The 20,262-nt window shown below is 46.3% G+C and overlaps 2 protein-coding genes across 3 annotated transcripts in view; both read left to right on the top strand.

The window, feature by feature from the left end:
• Positions 1–760: 760 nt before the first annotated feature.
• SGSM3 (small G protein signaling modulator 3) overlaps positions 761–20,262 on the top strand; it is a 47,430-nt gene continuing 27,928 nt past the window's right edge. The window contains exons 1-2 of one of the 2 annotated variants that reach the window (XM_054031113.1): positions 761–870; positions 16,944–17,030. In XM_054031113.1, coding sequence (XP_053887088.1) covers positions 17,024–17,030 — 7 coding nt within the window. In that variant the 5' untranslated portion in view covers positions 761–870; positions 16,944–17,023. Of the gene's footprint in view, positions 871–16,940; positions 17,031–20,262 lie in introns of both variants that reach the window. The other variant, XM_054031102.1, reaches the window with a different exon arrangement.
• On the top strand, positions 5,842–12,262 carry JRK (Jrk helix-turn-helix protein). The gene is given in 2 exon segments (XM_054006144.1): positions 5,842–7,891; positions 12,252–12,262. Coding segments are annotated over 2 exon segments (1,632 nt in total). The 5' UTR covers positions 5,842–6,270.

The raw sequence follows: 20,262 nt of genomic DNA, 5'->3' as shown, positions 1-20,262 counted from the left end.
CAAGTACTCCTGTTCTTCTATTTGCGGATACAGACTAACACGGCTGTTACTCTGAAACCTGTCATTATGCAAGGCACTGCATTTAGCCGTATGGAATGGAAATCCATCAACCTCATGAAAAAACTCGTACAGATACAGACAGACATCATCTTCCTTTCTCCCCTTGTAAGTACTCTCACACTTATTATCAAACTGTCTGTACTGGGCTAGCTTGATTATCACTTCAAAAGTTTTTTTTCTTAATTAATTGGCCTCTCAGAGTTGGTAAGACAACTCCCACCTGTTTATGCTCTCTGTATGTGTGTATATATATCTCCTCAATATATGTTCCATTCTATATGCATCCGAAGAAGTGGGCTGTAGTCCACGAAAGCTTATGCTCTAATAAATTTGTTAGTCTCTAAGGTGCCACAAGTACTCCTGTTCTTCTTTTTGCGGATACAGACTAACACGGCTGTTACTCTGAAACCTGTCATGATGCTCTGGAGCACTGACCCAAAGGGGGCTCCCCCGTCACCCTCAGGAAGCTCAGCACTAGAGCGCGCTGCAGGGACAGGCTCTGCAGTCTCGCGCGTGCCGGCGACGGGGCAAGCGCTGGGGCAGTGACGAGCGGCCTGCACGAGGCAGGCTTAGGGCGCCGTGGTGCGCGCCGGGGGGAGAGCTCCGCCGCGCCGCCATCAAAGACTACATTCCCCACAATGCCCCATGGCGCCGCCCGGATGCCGCGCATGCGCAGCGGCGGGGAGACTCGGTGCTGTTGTCGGCGATTGAAGCGGTCGGTCTCTGGCGATTGCCGCAGGGAGGGGGCTGAGGCGGCTGCGGACTGGGGGGCGCCCTCCTCCCGGCCGGGGGGAGCGGCACGCGGAGCAGGTGAGCCGGAGGGGGCGGGGAGGCAGATGGACAGACAGACCGATGGAGACAGACGGACGGACAGGAGAGCGGGACGAACGCGCGGAGCGGGGCGGGGGGCAGCCGGCGAGGGACCGGCCGCGGAGCAGGGCGGGCTGGACCCCGAGAACAGCCCGGCCGGGGGCGAGGGCAGCGCCCTGGGCTCTGTGGCGGGGACGGCGCCTGAGGGTCTGAGAGCAGCGCGGCTGGCCGGGCAGCACGGGCCCGGCGGGGATGCCTGGCTGAGAGCGCACAGAAAGCGGTTCTCTCTGGCGTGGGCCGGGGGAAGAGTGGCCAGATGGGCCACGCAGCCTCGATAAGGAGCCCTCTGGGAATGGGGCACGTAGTCTCTCCCTCTACACGCTGCTGCTCCGCAGCTTGTCCCCTGATGCCTGTAACCCTGAGGGCTGGGCAGTGGGCAGGAATACCCTCTTATCTGGGAGCTCTCCACAGAGGTGGCTTATTCACAGAGACCTGTGTGTCTGTTGGCTCAGATGGGCACCCTTCATATACAGGGGTGTTTTCCTTTTCCTACACACCCACATTCCACTTCGGTATGCTTCCTCCAGATTTCAGCTGTGGTTTGCAGTTAAGAGAATTCGACCCGGAAGGTACGAATCCTACCAAATGGGTCTGTTTGAATACAGCCACCTTGCCAGGAGCGGAAATGTTAACAAAATGTTCCCCTCCTATGTTTCTGGATGACCAAAACCATACTTATAATTTCTAGCAGCAAGGGGAGGGCTGGACCCTGGTCTGTTGGTAGGGTAGGCTTCTGTCCCGCCTCTGTATTCATATCCCTTCCCGCGCCACTGAGGTGACTTCAGGGTGGTCCCTTCTCTACAGCCCCTAGGAAGGTTCCATTTCACCTGATCTGGTGACTCAGGGGCTGCACTGCAACTTTCTGACTCATTTTATACAATGATTCATGACTGGATTTAATTAGGTTTGATGGGGCATCTTCTCCTGCCTTCTCTCTGTCCACCTTTTCTTTTGGTCCTTTCTTGCTCCCTCTCTGTGCCCTTGTCCCTCTTCTATTTGATTTTATTCAGACTTGCCTAGAGGCTGCTCTTGAATTACAGGTATACTATTGTTTTCCCTTGGTTGTCGCTAATCCCCATTGGTCAATTTCTTGGCCTTTTTGCCACTAATCAGAGCTTGCCTGCCTTATATTTCCCCTTGTTCTCAGTTTCTGTTCAGATATGCTGAGAGGAGAGACTGACTCCTGTTCTGTCTGGTGTAAAGCTGGGGGGTGAGGAAAGAGGAAGACCAGCAACATATGGCAATAGCCTCCAGGTTTGGGGCATGAATGGGTGTAATGCAAACCCTCTGAAGTGGCATGTCTGCTCATTCTAAATGGAAACACAGCAGCTGATGTTGGTAATGCAGCAGTCTGGCTATTTAGAGAGTAGGGTTTGCCAACAATACCCCTAGGAAAGGTGAAAATAGACTTGACTTCTGAGACTTACAAACAAAGGAGATACCATGAGTATAACTGGTCTGGTTCATCACTTCCTACGACAGCATTATTGGGTCAGTCAGTCCCAAGTCTTCCCCTTGGCAGTGCCTAGTTCCTGATGCTTGAAAAATGAGTGGAGAAAACAATGAGAATGTAGCAGGCCAAACGTACAAAGTTGTAGTAAGGAAAAAGATCCTTTCTCATTCCCACAGGCATGAAATATGATCACTCTTACATCATACCATGATAGCTGTTAATAGTCCTAATATAGTCCAGCTTCTTTGAGAACATGCATATAAAGTTCTGGGCCTAAGTAGTTTAACATGTGGCATGTGTTATAAAGGAGCATTTCTAGCAGATCCTGGACAGTGGTCTGGGTGGGAGTAGCCTTATATGTTATGTTTTTAGATTTTAGAAAAGCAGAGTTCTGAAAGGAGTCATCTGACTGTGGCCCTGAATACATCTCTTAAATTGCAGCTCCACTCAGCAGAGTGATGTTCAGCAGATCTGCTGCCTGGGTTTATTCAGAGTCACATCTGCTGAATCCAGTGCTGCCTTTTGCTCTTGTTAGCCCCACAGAGCCAACAAAGCTACAAGAGAGTGAACTGGATGGAATCTGTTCTTCCTTGTGCATTGTCAACAGACTTACAGGTCCAGTCAGTTAAATCTGTGCAAATCCATCAGAGGCCTTGGAAGGTACAAGTGTCACTAAGGCCGTAATTTGACTTGCAGGGCTTTTTATTACTGGTGATGTTGCGTGAGCAAAATAAAACACAGCTTGACCCTGGTGTCTCAGGGTGAGTTTGCAGGGCTGGCAGAAGAAAAAATCTTGTAGTCTGCAAATCCCTGGCCTGAGGTTTCCTTTCACAGAGCTGTCATTGTGATGAATGGGTGGGCTTTTCAATCTCCAGGTTTAGGGTGTGATAAATGATTTAGGCAGATGCTAGAGCCTCTCGTGATTCTACCTGGCCAGCATGTCTCTCCTGCACAGAGTCATTTGTCTGCTTTGGAACCCGGTAGATAAAATATCACTCCTTTTTTTGTATTTTAAAATGAATGTTAAAGTGCAGTTCTGCTCTGAAAAATGACTCTATATTGGCATCCTGGACTTCCATGTTCATTGTATCTCAATGGCTCCATAATCAGATGTGCACAGTGTATAATATTTTTTTTTTCTGTGCCAGCCCTACCATGTCAAACTGTGATCTGAAAGTCAAGCTAGGTTCTTCCTGGCTTATTCATTATCACCAGGCAACAAGATTCTGTCCTCTCGTGCGTTATCTTCAAAGTGAATCAGAAGTTTGAATGTGGCCTTGCAATTAGAAATGTAATTAATCATTCCGTTGCTTTTGCATGAGCCAGGATGGGCTGAGTGATGAGCCTGCAGGGCTCATAAAACCTTTATTTTTCTTGCTGTTCTAATGAGACAACTGCTGCACATAGGGAGCAGATTTGTTGCATAAGAAGATGGCATTTTAAATTAATTACATTTTTGACCATAATTACACTTTCAAAGAGATGCATAAAAGTCTCTGGCAAACTTCTATAGTAGACTCATGCTGGGAAGAGACAGGGAGTTCCAGTTTGCCTTTCTTTGGTTGTTAATTCTAGATCTTGATTCATTCTACCAGCTATAGAGCTCTGGATTTGTGTGATAGGAGGCAAAGGAGAGGTCTTGTCTTCTCTTTACTTTCCTCCTGCAGCAAACATACAATCAGTCTCCTTAATTCACAATGATTTCAGTGATTGGGGACCATTTAAGTACTGAGTGTTTTCCCTACATTCTAGATCCTGGCAAGCCACCATCCTGCTGTGCCCACTCACCCACATAGCTCTGCCATGAAACCCCAATTTTGACCTGGCACACCTCCTGCTATTCCAGTCCAAGGATCCCTTTGGAGCAGTGACTACCCGATCATCAGCAGACTTTTGTGAGGTCTGATGTGATGCGTAGGGGGAACGAGGATGAAGCCATTTAAACTCCTTTAACTGTTGCTCTAAATCACTTGGTCACTAGAGATAAAGTCAGAGGCTTAATCCACTGTCATTGCATCATTCCTGTCCTTATACTGTATTTACAGCAACCCAAAACACTGCTAGGCTAGTAGGTTATAAACCTTGCAGAGATATTTCCTGGAATGAATCAGGTCTACAAATATAATAGAAACTGTTTAATCTGGATGTGATAAGGGACGAGATCCATGGAATTGTGCATAGGTGTAAAAACTTAACTGGGTGTCATGCTGCGAGGGTAGGGCAGCACCTTTCATTGTCTGTTACAGGCCCTCCCTGGACCTTGTTTCCTTTCTTCCAGTTGCTTGTTCTGCCTTCTTCAATTGCTAGCTTAACTATGGTTGGGAGGAAAACTCTGGTTCCACAGGCACTCACAGCAAATATTGACTTGAGGAGCAAATGGCACTTACAGATCCGGGATATGCTACTACCTGACCTGAGTGGGAAGGGGAGATGCAAGGGTGAGGATGGGAGTTGCTGTAGCGGATTTGATTTGGTGAACCCTGATTCAAATTCTAAAGCAAAAACTTTTTGTGAGGGCTGGAGGAGATGGACTAGAACAAATACAGATTTTTCATCTCTCATTTCTGTGACGGGGAGGTTCAGTCTGGATGTTTGAAGTTGACACGCTCAACATGCAGTTTTAAAATACATACTGAGAGCTTTCCGGTTCCACATCTGTCTCCAAGTCCCCGGGCCAATGTTTATGTCTTTACAGTCACACTTTCCTCTTTTCTAAAATGTTTCTTTCTGTCCTGTTGCTGTATGAAAGGCTCACAAAGAACAGGGGAAACAGTGGAACTAACTATATGCAAAGTGCTGTCATATGCACAAATTAAGCCGGGGGGAGGGGCATTTTTCCCTTGCTAACTTCTTTCAGTGATAGTAGATATTACTCTTAACACAAGCAGGTAAAAAATAATTCCAGTGTTCTCAGCTGATTGTGTCGCTTTAACGATTTCCATTGATTGCTCTTTTTATTATGCTCTAATAAATTTGTTAGTCTCTAAGGTGCCACAAGTACTCCTGTTCTTTTTGTGGATACAGACTAACATGGCTGCTACTCTGAAACCTCTTTTTATATTGTTACTGAAAACCTAGGTTTATTGGCTTTTGTCTTGCTGAAGACTTGTTGGGAAACTTGCTAGATGGGATGCTGGTTTGTTACTCCTTTCTAAATGGATTCTTATTGTTATATATATAAAAAATCAATTGAGGAAGGGCACTCCTGAGTGGAAGTTTCCCTTCTTGTGCTAAAGACCCTGGGCAGCCAGTGCTGGAAAGGAGCTCATATCTGACTCTAGACCACCAGTCTGCTTCACATCCAACACTAAGCTGCTGTCATGTGAGAGTTAACTGGAGATCATATGGCAAAGGGGGTGACCAGGTAAAACAAACACACAATAGGAGACTGTTATCTGGGTGTTTGCATAAAACCAGATAATTGAAAGCTGTTTCCTATTGCAGCTGAGAGAGAGAGAGAGCAGGAATATTAACAGCTGGCTCAGCAACGTGAAGCGGAAGTTCAAGTGAATTTGCAGCTGTCTTTTCCACATCTCCATTTTTAAAGGAAAACTGCACTATTTAAAAAAAAAAAAATTAACTGTATACAGTAAAAGCTGTGTTATCCGGCACTTTACCAACCAGAAAGCTCTAGAAACGGGCATTTCTGATCTCTCCCAATACAAATCTTCAATCTAGTAACCAGGACCAATGCCGAATCTAACCGGAATCGATGCTGAAGTTATTTGGGACCCAAGTATTTCCGAGAGCAGTCGGACTACGCTCGAGTTAGCCAAGAAGAGCTGAATGCTGTTCTTTCTGTTTGTATCCGCCATTGTGATTGGTCAGTTTACTATTCTGTGTATTGTCCTGTGTTTATTGTAAACTATCAACGCCACCCTACCATCATGGCATCCAAAATACCAGCAAAAAGCAAAGGAAAGAAACGTAAGAGAGTTGTGTTGACATTAAAACAGAAAATAGATATTTGTACACGTCTTGAAAAGGGCGAGAATAGGAATGTTTTGATGCAAGAGTACAATGTTGGCTCGTCCACAATATAAGACATCAAGGCTCAGAAAGGACAATTGCTCAAATTTTTTGCTAGTTGTGAGTCAAATAAAGCTGTTGAACAACGCCATACTCTGCATATGCCTAAATTAGAGCAACTAGACAGTGTTTTATATGAATGGTTTTCATTGAAACGATCGGAGGGTGCCTCTATATCTGGTCCAATGCTCATTGAAAAGGCAAAAGATTTTTATAAGCAAATGCAATTGACTGAGCCATGTGCATTTTCTGATGGATGGCTTTCATGCTTTAAACTTCGTCACGGCATTAGAAAGCTAGATGTACCAAGCGAACAAAAATCGGCTGACCGTGAAGCTGCAGAAAAATATTGTGAATTTTTTAGAAATTTAATTGCTGAACATGATCTATCCCCTGAACAAATTTATAATGCTGATGAAACTTGCCTATTTTGGCGATGCTTGCCAAATTCTACCCTAGCAGGTGCAAGTGAATCTAAAGCTGTTGGTTTTAAGCAGAATAAAGACAGACTAACTGTTCTTACGTGGGCTAATGCTGCAGGCTCACATAAAATAAAACTTTTGGTGATTGGGAAATATAATCATCCTAGAGCTTTCAAAGGTGTTGCACATTTACCTATTGTTTACAAAGCGCAAGGTAATTCATGGATGAACAAAGAAATTTTTTATGATTGGTTTCATCATGTTTTTGTACCTGCAGTGAAAGAACATTTTAGAAAAATAAGCTTACCTGAAGATAGCAAAGCTATTCTATTGCTAGACAATTGTAGAGCTCACCCTCATGAAACAGAATTAGTGTCTGGCAATATTTTTACCATCTTCCTGCCTGCTAGTGTTACTTCATTGATTCAACCTATGGACCAGGGCATCATCCAGAATATGAAATGTTATTACAGAAGAGATTTCCTGAGAGAGCTGATCAATCATGAAGGCACTATACAGGATTTTCAATCTCGTTATAATATAAAAGATGCAATTTTTAATGTTGCTTGTGCCTGGAATTCTGTTAAAAGTGAAACATTAAGGAGAGCTTGGATAAAATTGTGGCCTAGTGTTATGTTTGCAGAAGTGTCTTCTGATGAAGATGAATTTGAAGGCTTTAAAGTAAGTGTTAGAAAAAATACATTCGCACAAATTCTTGAAATGGTGAAGGATACTCCTTCTTCACACCCCATCAACAAACTTCATGAAAGTGAGCTAGAAGAGTGGGTTGAAGCTGACAAGGGGGTTGAAGTGACACCTGCTGTTATTGATACAGAAATAATAGAGACTGTTTTGAATACTGAAAAGTCAAAAGACACTGGTAAAGACAGTGAAGAAGATGATTTTAGTGAAGAGGACAAAATAACTTGGGGAAAGGCTGCTTCAGCTTTTAATACAATAATTAAATTTGCAGAAAGGCAGCCATGTTATACTGCCCAGGAGGTTATGTAATTGCACATTCTGCACTCTACTTTTATGCAAAAGAGGCAGAAGACAAGTAAGCAAGCTGATATAAGGGATTTAGTCAAAAAAGCAGCTTCCAGGGTGTGTCATGGGGCCAGTACAGATTCAGCCCAATCTGCTACACCTTCTACAGCTACAATGATAATTGATGTTGATAATGATGACCCTGACGGCACTGCAAGATCCTGAAGTGCCTTCTGAATTGTCAAAGAAAGATTAAATTATGTTCACTATAGTTTGTTATTTTTAGTGATCTGGGTGTACGCCATACGCTGCCCATAGTGATATGTAGTGTCATAAAATAACCTACTGTATAGAAAACTTTACCTGTATACACCTAAGTGCTTCAAGAAACCAACCACTCTGCAGTGCAGTACTTCTACTGGATTGGTGAGTATCTGTATGCTATTTTATACGTATATTTATATGTATATTAATTTTATTGTATTCTAATTGTTTGAACCTTGGTATTCCATTGGTAAGTATAACTCTTAAGGTATGTCTATACTACCCACTGGATTGACGGGCAGCGATCGATCCAGCAGGGGTTGATTTATCACGTCTAGTCTAGACGCAATAAATCGATCCCCGAGCGCTCTCCCGTTGACTCCTGTACTCCACCACTGCAAGAGGCGCAGGTAGAGTCGCCAGGGAAGCGGCAGCAGTCAACTCACCGAAATGAAGACACCGCGGTGAATAGACCTAAGTACGTCGACTTCAGCTACATTATTCACATAGCTGAAGTTGCGTAAGTTAGATGGATTCCTCCCCCCCCCAGTGTAGACCAGGCCATAGTTAACCGGAATTTTTGACTAACTGGCACCTCCATTTCCCCAGCATGCCAGATAACAAAGCTCTTACTGTATATCCTTGTATAGTGAATAGTTACACACTTGACAAAGGTACTGTAGCTGGAACACTACAGTCAGCTGTAGTTGAGGATGTTTGTTTCCAGTTACAACTTTCTGTTTGTCACACATATAACTGTGTCCATACTTTCACTTGGCAAGTTGGAATTTTCTCTACGCAGAGATGACTTTTTTGTGTGTGTGTGTGGAAGTTTGAACAGAAGGGGTTCAACTGTTTTCAAGTGGCTGGGGGGTGACAGTCTGGGTCTGGACACCCCAAGAGGAGAATAAGGGGTTAAATCTCCTCCCAAAATAATCAGTTGAATAAACAGATTGTATACAATGTCATTTTGCTATAAAATATGTTAAGTAAGGTCTTTTGTGAAAGCTTGTAATGTTCTGAACATGAACATCATTATGATAGATATAGATATACACACACACACACACACACACACACACAGACTGTGGCTATGAATGTATGTATTTGTGTATATATAAAACTTTTCATAATTTGTGTTGCAACATTCAGCTCCATCTCGCAGTGGGGCAGTCAGGCAGGGAAGGGGCTGCCTCCCCAACCAGACGAGACTAGCTCCAAGCACCTAGAATTGTACAACCCAGGAAAAGACAAATGATGGACCATTAAAGTTAATGGGGAAAACATTGAAACAACCTGAAACTGAAAAGAAAACACCAATCTTGGAAAACTACGGACTAGCCTACACAGCCAATGTTAAAGCGCTGCCGCGGCAGTGCTTTAATGTGGCTGTGTAGTCGCACTTTACAGCGCTGAAACTTGCATCACTCAGGGGGGTGTTCTTTCACATCCCTGAGCGATGAAAGTTTCAGTGCTGTAAGTGGCAGTGTAGACAAGGCCTAAGAAACTAGGGAGTTTTTCCCACTTCGAATATCAATAGTGACTAAAGAAGAAAAGAAACCTGAAAACTTCTTAAAAAGTGAAGGGTTTGAAGTGAGGGCCAGTCACTTGGCAGGTGTTGTCCATGAAATCTGGATCTTCTGGGACTGGGTACGCTGGGAAACAGTGGAGGCAATAGGTAACTTGTATTAGAAAAGGTATTTTTATCTAATTCAAAAGTATAAAGCCTGAAGTTGCACCTTTTTTTGTTTTCAGTGTAATTTGTGTATGTTTGCTCTCCCGCACTACTTCCATTTCTTGAATATGATATTTCTATTAAATACACCTTTTGTTTATTTTTTGCCTCAAGCATGTCTCTGGTGTGCAAACTGTGTGGAGAGCATATGCCAAAGCAAGCTGCTAGCTAGGGATTAGTTTCACACCTTCGGGGGAGATGAACCAGAGGGGAAAAGTCCCAAGTGTCAGGTAGTTAAGAACTCAGGGTGGCTGGATTTGGGGAGACACAGGACTGGAAGAGCTGTTGGTGTCACCCTGCAAGGTGTAACTAGGCTGGTGGAAACCAGGGTGAGAATTTGAGTACATCTACGCTGCAAAATATTCCCGCATCACTGAGTCTCAGAGCCCAGGTCAACTGATTTGTGCTCTCGCTGTGGGACTCTCAATAGCAGTGCAGGTGTTCCCACTGGGCTGGAGCCCCAGCTCTGAGAACCAGCCCTCTCACCAGGTTTCAGAGCCCAGGCTCCAACCTAAGCAGGATTGTGAGCCCTGCAAGTCAGTTGACCCGGGCACTGAGACTTGCTGCTATAAGTGTGGGGATTTGGGGTTTTTTTTAATGTAGATGTACCTTTTGTGCTTATGGGCAGGCTACTGGTGTCAGGGCTCTGAACCAAAACTGGACAGCATAAAGGCACTCAAGGTTACAGGGAAGGCTGTGACAGAACACTACTGGTGTGGATGTTCCCGAAAACATCACAGGGGACTTCCATAGTATTTAACTATATCTGCTGATATTCTTGCCGTACGTTGTGGGTTTTTTTGTGTTGGTCTTCTGGTGATATTAGCTGTAGCACCAGAATATCTAGACACTGGAAGTTGACTTTTTGCATGGAAATTGTTCTCGGATGGGACAGAGTCTGTTAGGTAAAAACTGGGTTTGATTTGAGAGAGTTCTGAGGGTTTGAAAGCTTGCACTTCCACGGATATAATTTCTTAGCGCTCCTTGCCGTGTTGTGGCTGTGGGAAGAGTGCATTGTGCGAATTGCATGGCTAACTTAGCTGCAATATTGAATGTGTGCATTTTGAACAAGCGCTGCAAGAGCTCTTGCTTTGTTCACTACCCGTTGTGTATAGAAATTATTTTATGGACCTGGTATAGAGAGCAGTGGTGTCACTACAAGAGGAAACGTGTATTTGGGGTAATAGAAAAAATTGTATGGGACAGATTTTCAGACATGTTAATCACCTACAGTTCCCACTGGCTGCAGTTAGAATTGTGGGTGTTCAGCACTACTGACAGTCAAGCTTACATGAGAAATAGCATGCAATCATGTAAGGACTGTCATAACTCAGACTCTTAGGGGCAGAGTTAAGGTTATACAGACAATACCCTAACTTTGGGATGCTGACCTTGCAGCCATAACATTTCTCTCTCTCTCTCTTTTTTTTTTTTTTTTTAAGGTAATTCATCACAGCACTTTTCCTGTAACTGGAATTTTCCAGTAAGATCCTCTGTATTTTCAGTATCCTATTACTTCTCTCTATAATGCAGGGGGCTCCACGGTGCTCAAATGCTATAATCCTCGTGCTCTTGGAAATGGGGACCCTCATCCTATGTTATCTTCACCGGCTTCTTAACAGTCTGTCTCACAATTCATCCATTGTCACTCTAACTGGTTCATCCTGTCCCCTTCCTTGGCTTTCTGTCCATCTCTAAAATCCATTTAAATTGCACCTCCTGGTTTTGTATCAGCTGGAAGTTCCTTGGGGGTGGGGAGTACAGACTGTCTCCTGGAAGAGGTGAGGGTTGCTTTGGCCCTACATCAGTCAGTCAAGGGAGTGCAGTTGTGGTATGGGGCCACAGGGAATGTGTAGAGCACATTGACCTTGACCTTTCTCCTCCAGCATGTACCCACTCCCCACTGAGCCCTTGATGTTCCGCAGAATCCTTTGCCCCAGTTCCCTGTGACACTTTACTGGAGCTGGGGCAGGGAGTGAACTGAATTCATGTTTTAATCTCTAAAGCAGCTTCATGCTATGAATGTTTTTTGGTAATACTACTACCGCTAGGATTCATCAAGATCAGGCAAATAGTTTAAGGGTGCCCCTAGCAGCTACTTGAGATGGATCAGATGAGCAGCTGTACTTAGGGAGTGGAGTTGTCCTCCCAAGACAATGCTGGACGCCCCCCTTGAGATCCGCTGGTGTGGAGAAATCTTTGCTCCACCAAGGTGGGGAGTCAGAGGGCTATTGTGGTATGGCTTTGGCACTTTCATGGTGAGACGCTTGGATCCTTGGACGGGTTCCAATTCACTGTCTCCCAGTGCAGCAGCTGATGGCACCTTCCTGCTTTCCTGGCATGATTCATCCACCTCCACTCTGGCCTCTCACGCCCCTGGCAATGACAGGCCAGCAGCAGGGCTCTCTCTCTCTCTCTCTCTCTCTGGCAGGTCCCAGATGACTGCTTTCAGGAAGGTTTCCATAGCAACTGAAGTCAGGAAAAACCTGCCCACCAAGTTTAGTGCCTTACTATCAGGCCCATGTTTAGGGAGGGGTGCAGGCAGGAGGAGTGGGTGTGGTGATCAAGCAATTGGCAGGGAGAGGTAGGGTGACCAGATGTCCCGATTTTATAGGGACAGTGCCGATTTTGGGGTCTTTTTCTTATATAGGCTCCTATTATCCCCTCCCCCACCACCTGTCCCGATTTTTCACACTTGCTGTCTGGTCACCCTAGGGAGAGGGGACACTGTTAGACAGGACTGTTCTGACCGAGTGGGCAAGGAAAGGTACTGTGTTCCTGTGTGGCTGCACTGTGATGAGGAAGGAACCCACAGCAGCAAGCCTCTCCCTCCTCCCTTCATTTCCTAGCAGGCTGGATAATTAACTTGGCTTCAGTTCACTTTTTCCTCCACAGCTGTGCCCAACCCACTGGGCTCGCCCCTCGTTAACATGCAGCTGACGGGCTGTGTGCCCTGGGGCTGTGCCACAGGTTGGGCTGTGCAGAGTCTGGGACTGAGAACAGCAGCATTGTAAAATGCTCCCCACTCAGGTGCTTGAGGCACTGGTCAGTGATTCAGAGTGAACAGTGTAATACCAGGGAGTCTAAAGAAACCTAAAGGGACTCAGAAAAACAAGTAGGGCGAGGAGCCAAATTCCACCATGACCTAACCCCCCTGCAACTCTAATTGGCTTCAGTGAAGCTGCCTGTGCAAAGGGTAAGGTGACCATATGTCCCGTTTTGGCTGGGATAAGTCCCTTTTTTTTTTTTTTTTAAGCTCTGTCCTGGCCATCCCGATTCCCCCCCCCCCCCCCAAAAAAAAAAAAGTGGGCATTTGTCCCGTTTGCTCTTGCTGACTTGATCAGTTGGCAAAACTAAACAGGACAAGTGCCCACTTTTGGAAAAAAAGGTGTGATGCAGTGCAGAGGAGGTGACTGCAGAGATGCCAGTCCCCGCAGGGGAAGGCAGGGCTGGGGGGAGGGGGCAGCGTTCCAGCATGTGGGCCCCCGCAGGGTTCCAGCGACCAGGCACAGCCTTGTGTGGGGGGAGAGGGGGAAGTGCAGGGTTCCAGCGATGGGCAACAGCATGGGGCAGGGGCCCCTCAGGTGAGCAGCTGGGAGTGCCCGTTTTCTCTTTGGGAAATATGATCACCTTAGCAAAGGGTAGGATGTGGCCCAAGCGCTCTACACCCGGGGCCCAATCACTTAAGACACGGTGGTAGCAACCTTTAAAAGGCAGTGTCAAAATGCGGCATGAGAGGGGGAGAAGTAGCCCCTATGGAAAGCTCCTAACCAAACCTATCTGCCAGGTTTGGATGCTGCTAAAGCTCATGAGTAAAATGAGTTTGGAGGTTCTAAGCTCTGTTTTTGGTGGTGGCTTATTCACATTGGATAGTTACTGCATAGTTTTCCTTTTAGCTGCTCAGGAAAGACCCAGCACTGAAAGGGGAAGAGGGATGCAAGGCAGAATTCAGGGGGTTTAACAACTACATGTGGGAAGCAGTTGAGGACAGCATGGACATGTGCTGTGCATAAGTTCCAAACAAGTTCTGCTCCTGAGAGAGAAGTTGATAGGTTTTTCTCACTACAGGTGGTGGAAATAACCAATATAGGTAGGTTCAGTAGATGAAGTTCTGCTGCTAAATTTGATTCTGAGCTACTCAGTGGTCCTGGCATCTGATCCCATTTAGACAGCTGTTCAGATAAGGAAGGAAGGAGCATTGTCATATATGTTCTCAAACAGCTGCTTTCCACTCTGTATCAATGGCCTACACGCTGCCCAGCTAGGGATCCTGAACCGTTATAGTTCCAGTGATGTTTGTCACTTGCCATTGGAGTTCAGCAAGTGCTGAAGACATGAGTCTTAATGGACCAAGTCTGTGTTTGGGAGTCTGGTATAACCTGGGATGCTTTTAAACAATTTAAAGTCCCAAATCTAGATTTTAGTGGGCTTTTATACAAAAAAGTTTTATAAAACCTGACAACTAATGGTATGATTTCTTTTTAAATTCAATGTAAAAAGTCTATTTCTGGAGTGAAATCTTTCCTGCAGTCCTGGCAAACCCTCTACAAACCTGCACATGCTAGAGAGCTGAGAAATGAAGCCGAATAGTCCGGCTTCACTGTCTGAGCTGATAGAAGAGACCATCTTCCAGCCAATCAGGATTGTTCCCTACAGTGTGTTCTCCTGTGCAGGGCCCAGTTCATCTTAGGCCATGTCTACACTATAAAGTTTTGCTGACCCAAGTTACATTGGCATACAGCCACTGCAGTCAGTATATCACTTGTGCACATGCATACTTGGCTGCATGCATCAGTGCTGCTTGTATGCACCAGGAGAGGTTGTGTCCAAGCACAGTGCAGTGCACCAGAGATAGGTATCCCAGTATGCATCCTGCTACCATTCAGCTGTCTTTTGGGAAGTTTTGGTAACTCATGGTGGGGCAGAAATAAGGGGGGACTGAGAGCAAGGAGTCAATTTCCCATAATGTGATGTTCTCCATCCCATAATAGCTCTATCCTGTAATTTCCGCAGCTATTTTAAATTTCCCATGAATCCACGCAGGACTTGTCACTGTCCACCATCTCTGACAGAAACATGGAGCCGGCACAGCTCTGCAATATTGTCATGAGCATTGCAAGCACAAGACACGCAGTCCTCTGGTATTTGCAGAGCCAGAAGAAGAACTGTGGGAAACATAATGATTTCCTCATGGTCAGTTTGTTGTGGGACGTAGCGAGAACCAGTTTGGTGGCATTCATGGAGCAGCTGCCATGACTGGTGGGATCGCTTTGTAATGCAGGTTTGGGATGATGAGCAATGCCTGCAGAACTTTTGGATGCACAAGGCCACATTTCTGGATCTATATGCCGAGCCACTGCAGCTATCCAACACAGGAATATCAAACTGATTGCTGTACTGACAGTGGAGAAGCAAGTGGCGGTCATGCTGTGGAAACTTGCAATGCTAGATTACTACGAGTCAGTGGGAAGTAATTTTGGCGTGGGAAAATCCATTGGGCTTGTTACTCTGGCTCTTCAGAGGCATCCACCGTGGTGTGACGGGTGGCGGTGGGGTCTCTGCTAAGTCTGGCATGCAGCTCTTTGTAAAAGCAGCAGGTTGGGGGCTTAGCACCAGATTGACTGTTGGCTTCCCTGGCTTTCTGGTCTGCCTGCTGGTCCGTGTCGAACCCCTTCTCCTGCATCCCCTGAGCACTCTGCTTGTAGATGTCAGTGTTTCTTCGTCTGGATCGGAGCTGTGTCTGCACAGCCTCTTCTCCCCACTGGCTCAGGAATTCCAGTATTCCCTGTCTACTCAGGCAGGAGCGCATCTGGAGCGTGTGGCTGGCATGGGCAGTTGCACTCAACAGTGGAGAACTGCTGGGTGTGCTCATCGAGCTGGGCAATCAGGAAAAGGCTTTTCAAAAATGCACAGGGCTTTAAGTGGGGGCGGGGACCTTCCCGTCAATGTAACCTCTGGGCAGTGGAGTTAACAGTTGTGACCAGAGCGGTCAGCAATGGGCATTGTGGACAGCTGCGGGAGGACTGTTAGGGTCGACATAGGTAATGTGGTAGCTACCCTTGTGCTGCATTGACCTCTGCTCTGAGAGCTGGTGTTACTGTGTTGGCATAACAGAGCACTCAGGGTACATCTACACTACAGCGGGGAGTCGATTTAAGATACGCAAATTCAGCTACGTGAATAGCGTAGCTGAATTCGACGTATTGCAGCCGACTTACCCCGTTGTGAGGACGGCGGCAAAATCGACTTCTGCCGCTTTTTGTCGGCGGCGCTTACTACCACCTCCGCTGGTGGAGTTAGAGCGCCGATTGGGACGCGATAAATCGATCCCCGAGAGGTCGATTTCTACCCGCCGATTCAGGCGGGTAGTATAGACCAGACCTCAGATAGGTGGGAGACAAATTTAAGTGTAGAAACATGCATGATTAGGTCAGCAGAAGGTGGCTTACGTCAACCTAACTTTGTAGTGTAGACCAGGCCTCAGACTTTGCTGAGTGGTGAGACTCCGACTTCATCCCTTGGGAAACTATTCCACAGCTTAATAGACCTCACTCTTATGAAATATTTCTCTCTCGCTTATTACTCCTAGTTATATCCCCTTGTATCACTCAGAACAATTCCTCTACAGCCTCAAGGTTTACACCCTTTGTATTGTGCAGATATTCTAAAGCTTTCCCTGTAATTCCTGGTGTACGGTTAGCAGTGTTCCCTCCAGTCTTGAATCATGCTCTGAATTCTTTCCAGGTCATGTTTTCCTAGTGCCCACCATTAAATGCAGGATCCTGAGTGTGTTGTAAAATTAAGCAAACAGCTTCTATGGTGAGAGGCAACTTGATTTTTGATGTTGTTTTCCCTTTAAATCTGACATGATTTTAGTATCACAAGGATGGTGTAAAGAGATCATTTTACCCTTGGTTGTGTCCCTTTGTCACTCAGGTCGGAAAGGAATTTCCCCCAGGCCATGTGGATAGGTCTTGGGTTGAGGGGATTTCATCTTCCTGTGGAAAAATTTTGGGGGGTTGTTCATTAGGAGCAACTGGGACACAGTTGACCCCAGATGTTGAATGAATACTCTCATGAACACTTATGTTTTTTCTACCTTATTTTTTTTTTCTTGTAGCAGAGCAGTGACCTAAGACTTTTTGGAGGGCAGCACGCCTAGAGATACACGCCGCCCTTCATCACGCACACTCCTCCAGCACCATGTCAGGTAAGCAGAGGATGCCAGGCCTTGGAGCATATTTTCCTGCCTATGTCTGAGGGGAGGGCCAGCAACAATAAAGCTCTATTGAAAGAGCCTGTTTGTTCTTTTTCACATGAACTGCTGCTGCTAAGTTACTGTCTCAAGGAACCATTTCTTCTTCGAGTGATGGTCCCTATTGTATTCCATTGTGGGTTTATTCATGCGCCTGGAGTCAGAGAATCTGAAAGCAGTGTCCGTTGGTGCGTGCATGCACCCTGGCTAACCTCATGCCTCCGACCAACGGGATAAAAGGTGTGGCAGACCAACCACATCTCCTGTTTCTCCTTACTGCCACATGGTCTGGGTCAGAACCTCTGTGTTCATAGCTTTGGCGTTAGCTTACAAAATAAGATTTAGATCTAACATTGTTAATAGTTTTTAGCAGCTTATACAGTTTTATAATGTAGTGTTTTTATAGATGTTGGTGTTAGACTCTTTTCGAGGGGGAAACGTTCACCTCCCTGTAGCCCATATGGGTAGTGGACTACGCCCAAGACTCTGGGCTTCAAACTCTGCGCTTCCCGCCTGCAATCCTTCTCAGTCAGCAGTGACCACCAGCACTGCCTGTACTGCCTTGGGGAAGCTCACGTTGCACTGAATTGCAGTGTCTGCGGGTCATTCCCCAATCATATCCAAGAAAGGTGGGAACTTTGTCTTTGGAAACACCTCATGGAGAAGACCATGCGTCCTCAATCAAAATGAAGGTAAGGAACCCTCCCATACATCAGCCTTATTCACCAAGGAGTACGCCTCCTGCTGCAAAGTCCAAATCTGGTGGAAGCTTGTCAGGAATCAAAGAAACTCTCATAAGCATGAGAGTAAGTCTTCTTCTAAATCCACTTCAAAGAAGTCGGATTTGGCTCGGAGCAAGCCCATCAGCTTGGCCTAAGGGAACTTGGTATGTCCTGAGTTCCAGATGCACGAGAAGAAAGCCCACATACATTGGGCTACATCAGTACTGGACCGCGAATGGTCAGTACCGTCATCCTGGGCACCTCCCAAGCCCCAGGATCTGCTGGCACTGACTAAGACTGATTATCACCAACTTCGCCTATCCATGGTACCATCTTCCTCAAAAGTAAAACAATCTCCTCTGGCTCCAGCAGCTTGGACAGATAGAACCCCTTTTACACCGGGAGAACGGACTCCTTTACTGCTCCACCAGATGTTTTTGCTCTCCCAGATCCAGAATCTTGGGGCTCTGTTCACACATTTGTGAGATGTTACATCCTGGTGCAGGACTCCTCTGCTGATGCTTCCTTTGGGACGGCGATCCTTTACTCAGCTCTACTGTCTGCCTCCTCACACCCTTCTCCTACTTAAGTACTGCTTGTCAGTCACCTACAATGGAAAACAATAGGGACCATCACTCAAAGAAGGGGAGGTTACTTACCTGTAACTGGAGGTTCTTTGAGATGTGTGGTCCCTATCAGTATTCCACAACCTGTTCTCCTTCCCCTCTGCTTCGGATCTGATTTGCACTAGAGAAGAAACTGGACAGATGCTTAGTCTGCCCCATGCTTTCGACCCTCTGTCGGAGGCACAAGGTGAGCCATGGCGCATGCATGGACCAATGGACACTGCTTTCAAGTTCTCTGTCTCCGAGTGCATGGTGTGCATACGTAAACCCACAGTGGAATACAGATAGGGGCCGCACACCTCGAAGAACCTCCAGTTAGAGGTCAATATCCAGAGAAATTAATTTATTTTAACGTGCTGCTTTGGTTGGGAGACCAACTGTAAAAATGCCTCTTCCTTCCCCCCAAATGATCCTGCCCATGTTCAATTGGTATTAATCCAGTTCTCCCCACTATGCCACACAGAGCCCGGCAGAAGCTGCCCCAGCCATGGGACATAGAGGGAGAGAGGCTGGAATCTATTCTGCTTCATGCATCATCATCACCACTTTGCTCAGCTCTGTTCCTATCCAGGATCTTTCCCTCATGGTGGATTTGATGTTGTATGAAGCCAAAAAGAGGAAAAAGCTTTGTTCAGAGATGTGTAGTGGAAGTTCTCTCCCGCTTTGCTCCAACTACCAGCTGATCAGTCTGGGGTGGGAAGGAGGCTGCGGGGTGGTTCAGCCTTGGTCGTCTGATCCTTTCAGTCCAAGCCTTAGTAAACTATGACCATGTCTACACTCCAGGCGTGACAGTGGCACATCTACACTGCTGTAGTGTAGGCTCTTTCCACAGCGACTGAAGGTTTTTTTGTTGCGGTAGGTAATCATAGATGATTAGGGTTGGAAGAGACCTCATGAGGTCATCTAGTCCGACCCCCTGCTCAAAGCAGGACCAACACCAACTAAATCATCCCAGCCAGGGCTTTGTCAAGCTGGGTCTTAAAAACCTCTAAGGATGGAGATTCCACCACCTCCCTAGGTAACCTTTTCCAGTGCTTCACCACCCTCCTAGTGAAATAGTTTTTCCTCTTATCCAACATAGACCTCCCCCACTGCAACTTGAGACCATTGCTCCTTGTTCTGTCATCTGCCACCCCTGAGAACAGCCGAGCTCCATCCTCTTTGGAACCCCCCTTCAGGTAGTTGAAGGCTGCTATCAAATCCCCCCTCACTCTTCTCTTCTGCAGACTAAATAAGCCCAGTTCCCTCAGCGTCTTCTCATAAGTCATGTACCCCAGACCCCTAATCATTTTTGTTGCCCTCTGCTGGACTCTCTCCAATTTGTCCATATCCTTTCTGTAGGGGGGGCCCCAAAAGTGGACGCAATACTCCTGATGTGGCCTCATCAGTGCTGAATAGAGGGGAATAATCACTTCCCTCAATCTACTAATACAGCCCAATATGCTGTTAGCTTTCTTGGCAACAAGGGCACACTGTTGACTCATATCCAACTTTTTGTCCACTGTAATCCCCAGGCCCTTTTCTGCAGAACTGCCGCTTAGCCAGTCGGTCCCCAGCCTGTAGCAGTGCATGGGATTCTCCCATCCTAAGTGCAGGACTCTGCACTTGTCCTTCTTGAACCTCATCACATTTCTTTTGGTGCAATCCTCCAATTTGGTCATTCTGGACCCTATCCCTACCCTCCAGCGTATCTACCTCTCCCCCCCAGCTTAGTGCCATCTGCAAAAATCCACCTCTCCGAGCAGAAGTAGCTAGATCAACAGAAGAATTCTTCCATGGACCTAGCTGTGTCAGCACAGAACAGCACTCAGGGGTGTGCATTCTGAGCGCCATAGCTAT

Source organism: Malaclemys terrapin, chromosome 1 (genome assembly GCF_027887155.1).
Source record: "Malaclemys terrapin pileata isolate rMalTer1 chromosome 1, rMalTer1.hap1, whole genome shotgun sequence".
Lineage (NCBI taxonomy): Eukaryota > Metazoa > Chordata > Testudines > Emydidae > Malaclemys > Malaclemys terrapin.
This window is presented reverse-complemented; position numbering and strand designations above follow the sequence as displayed.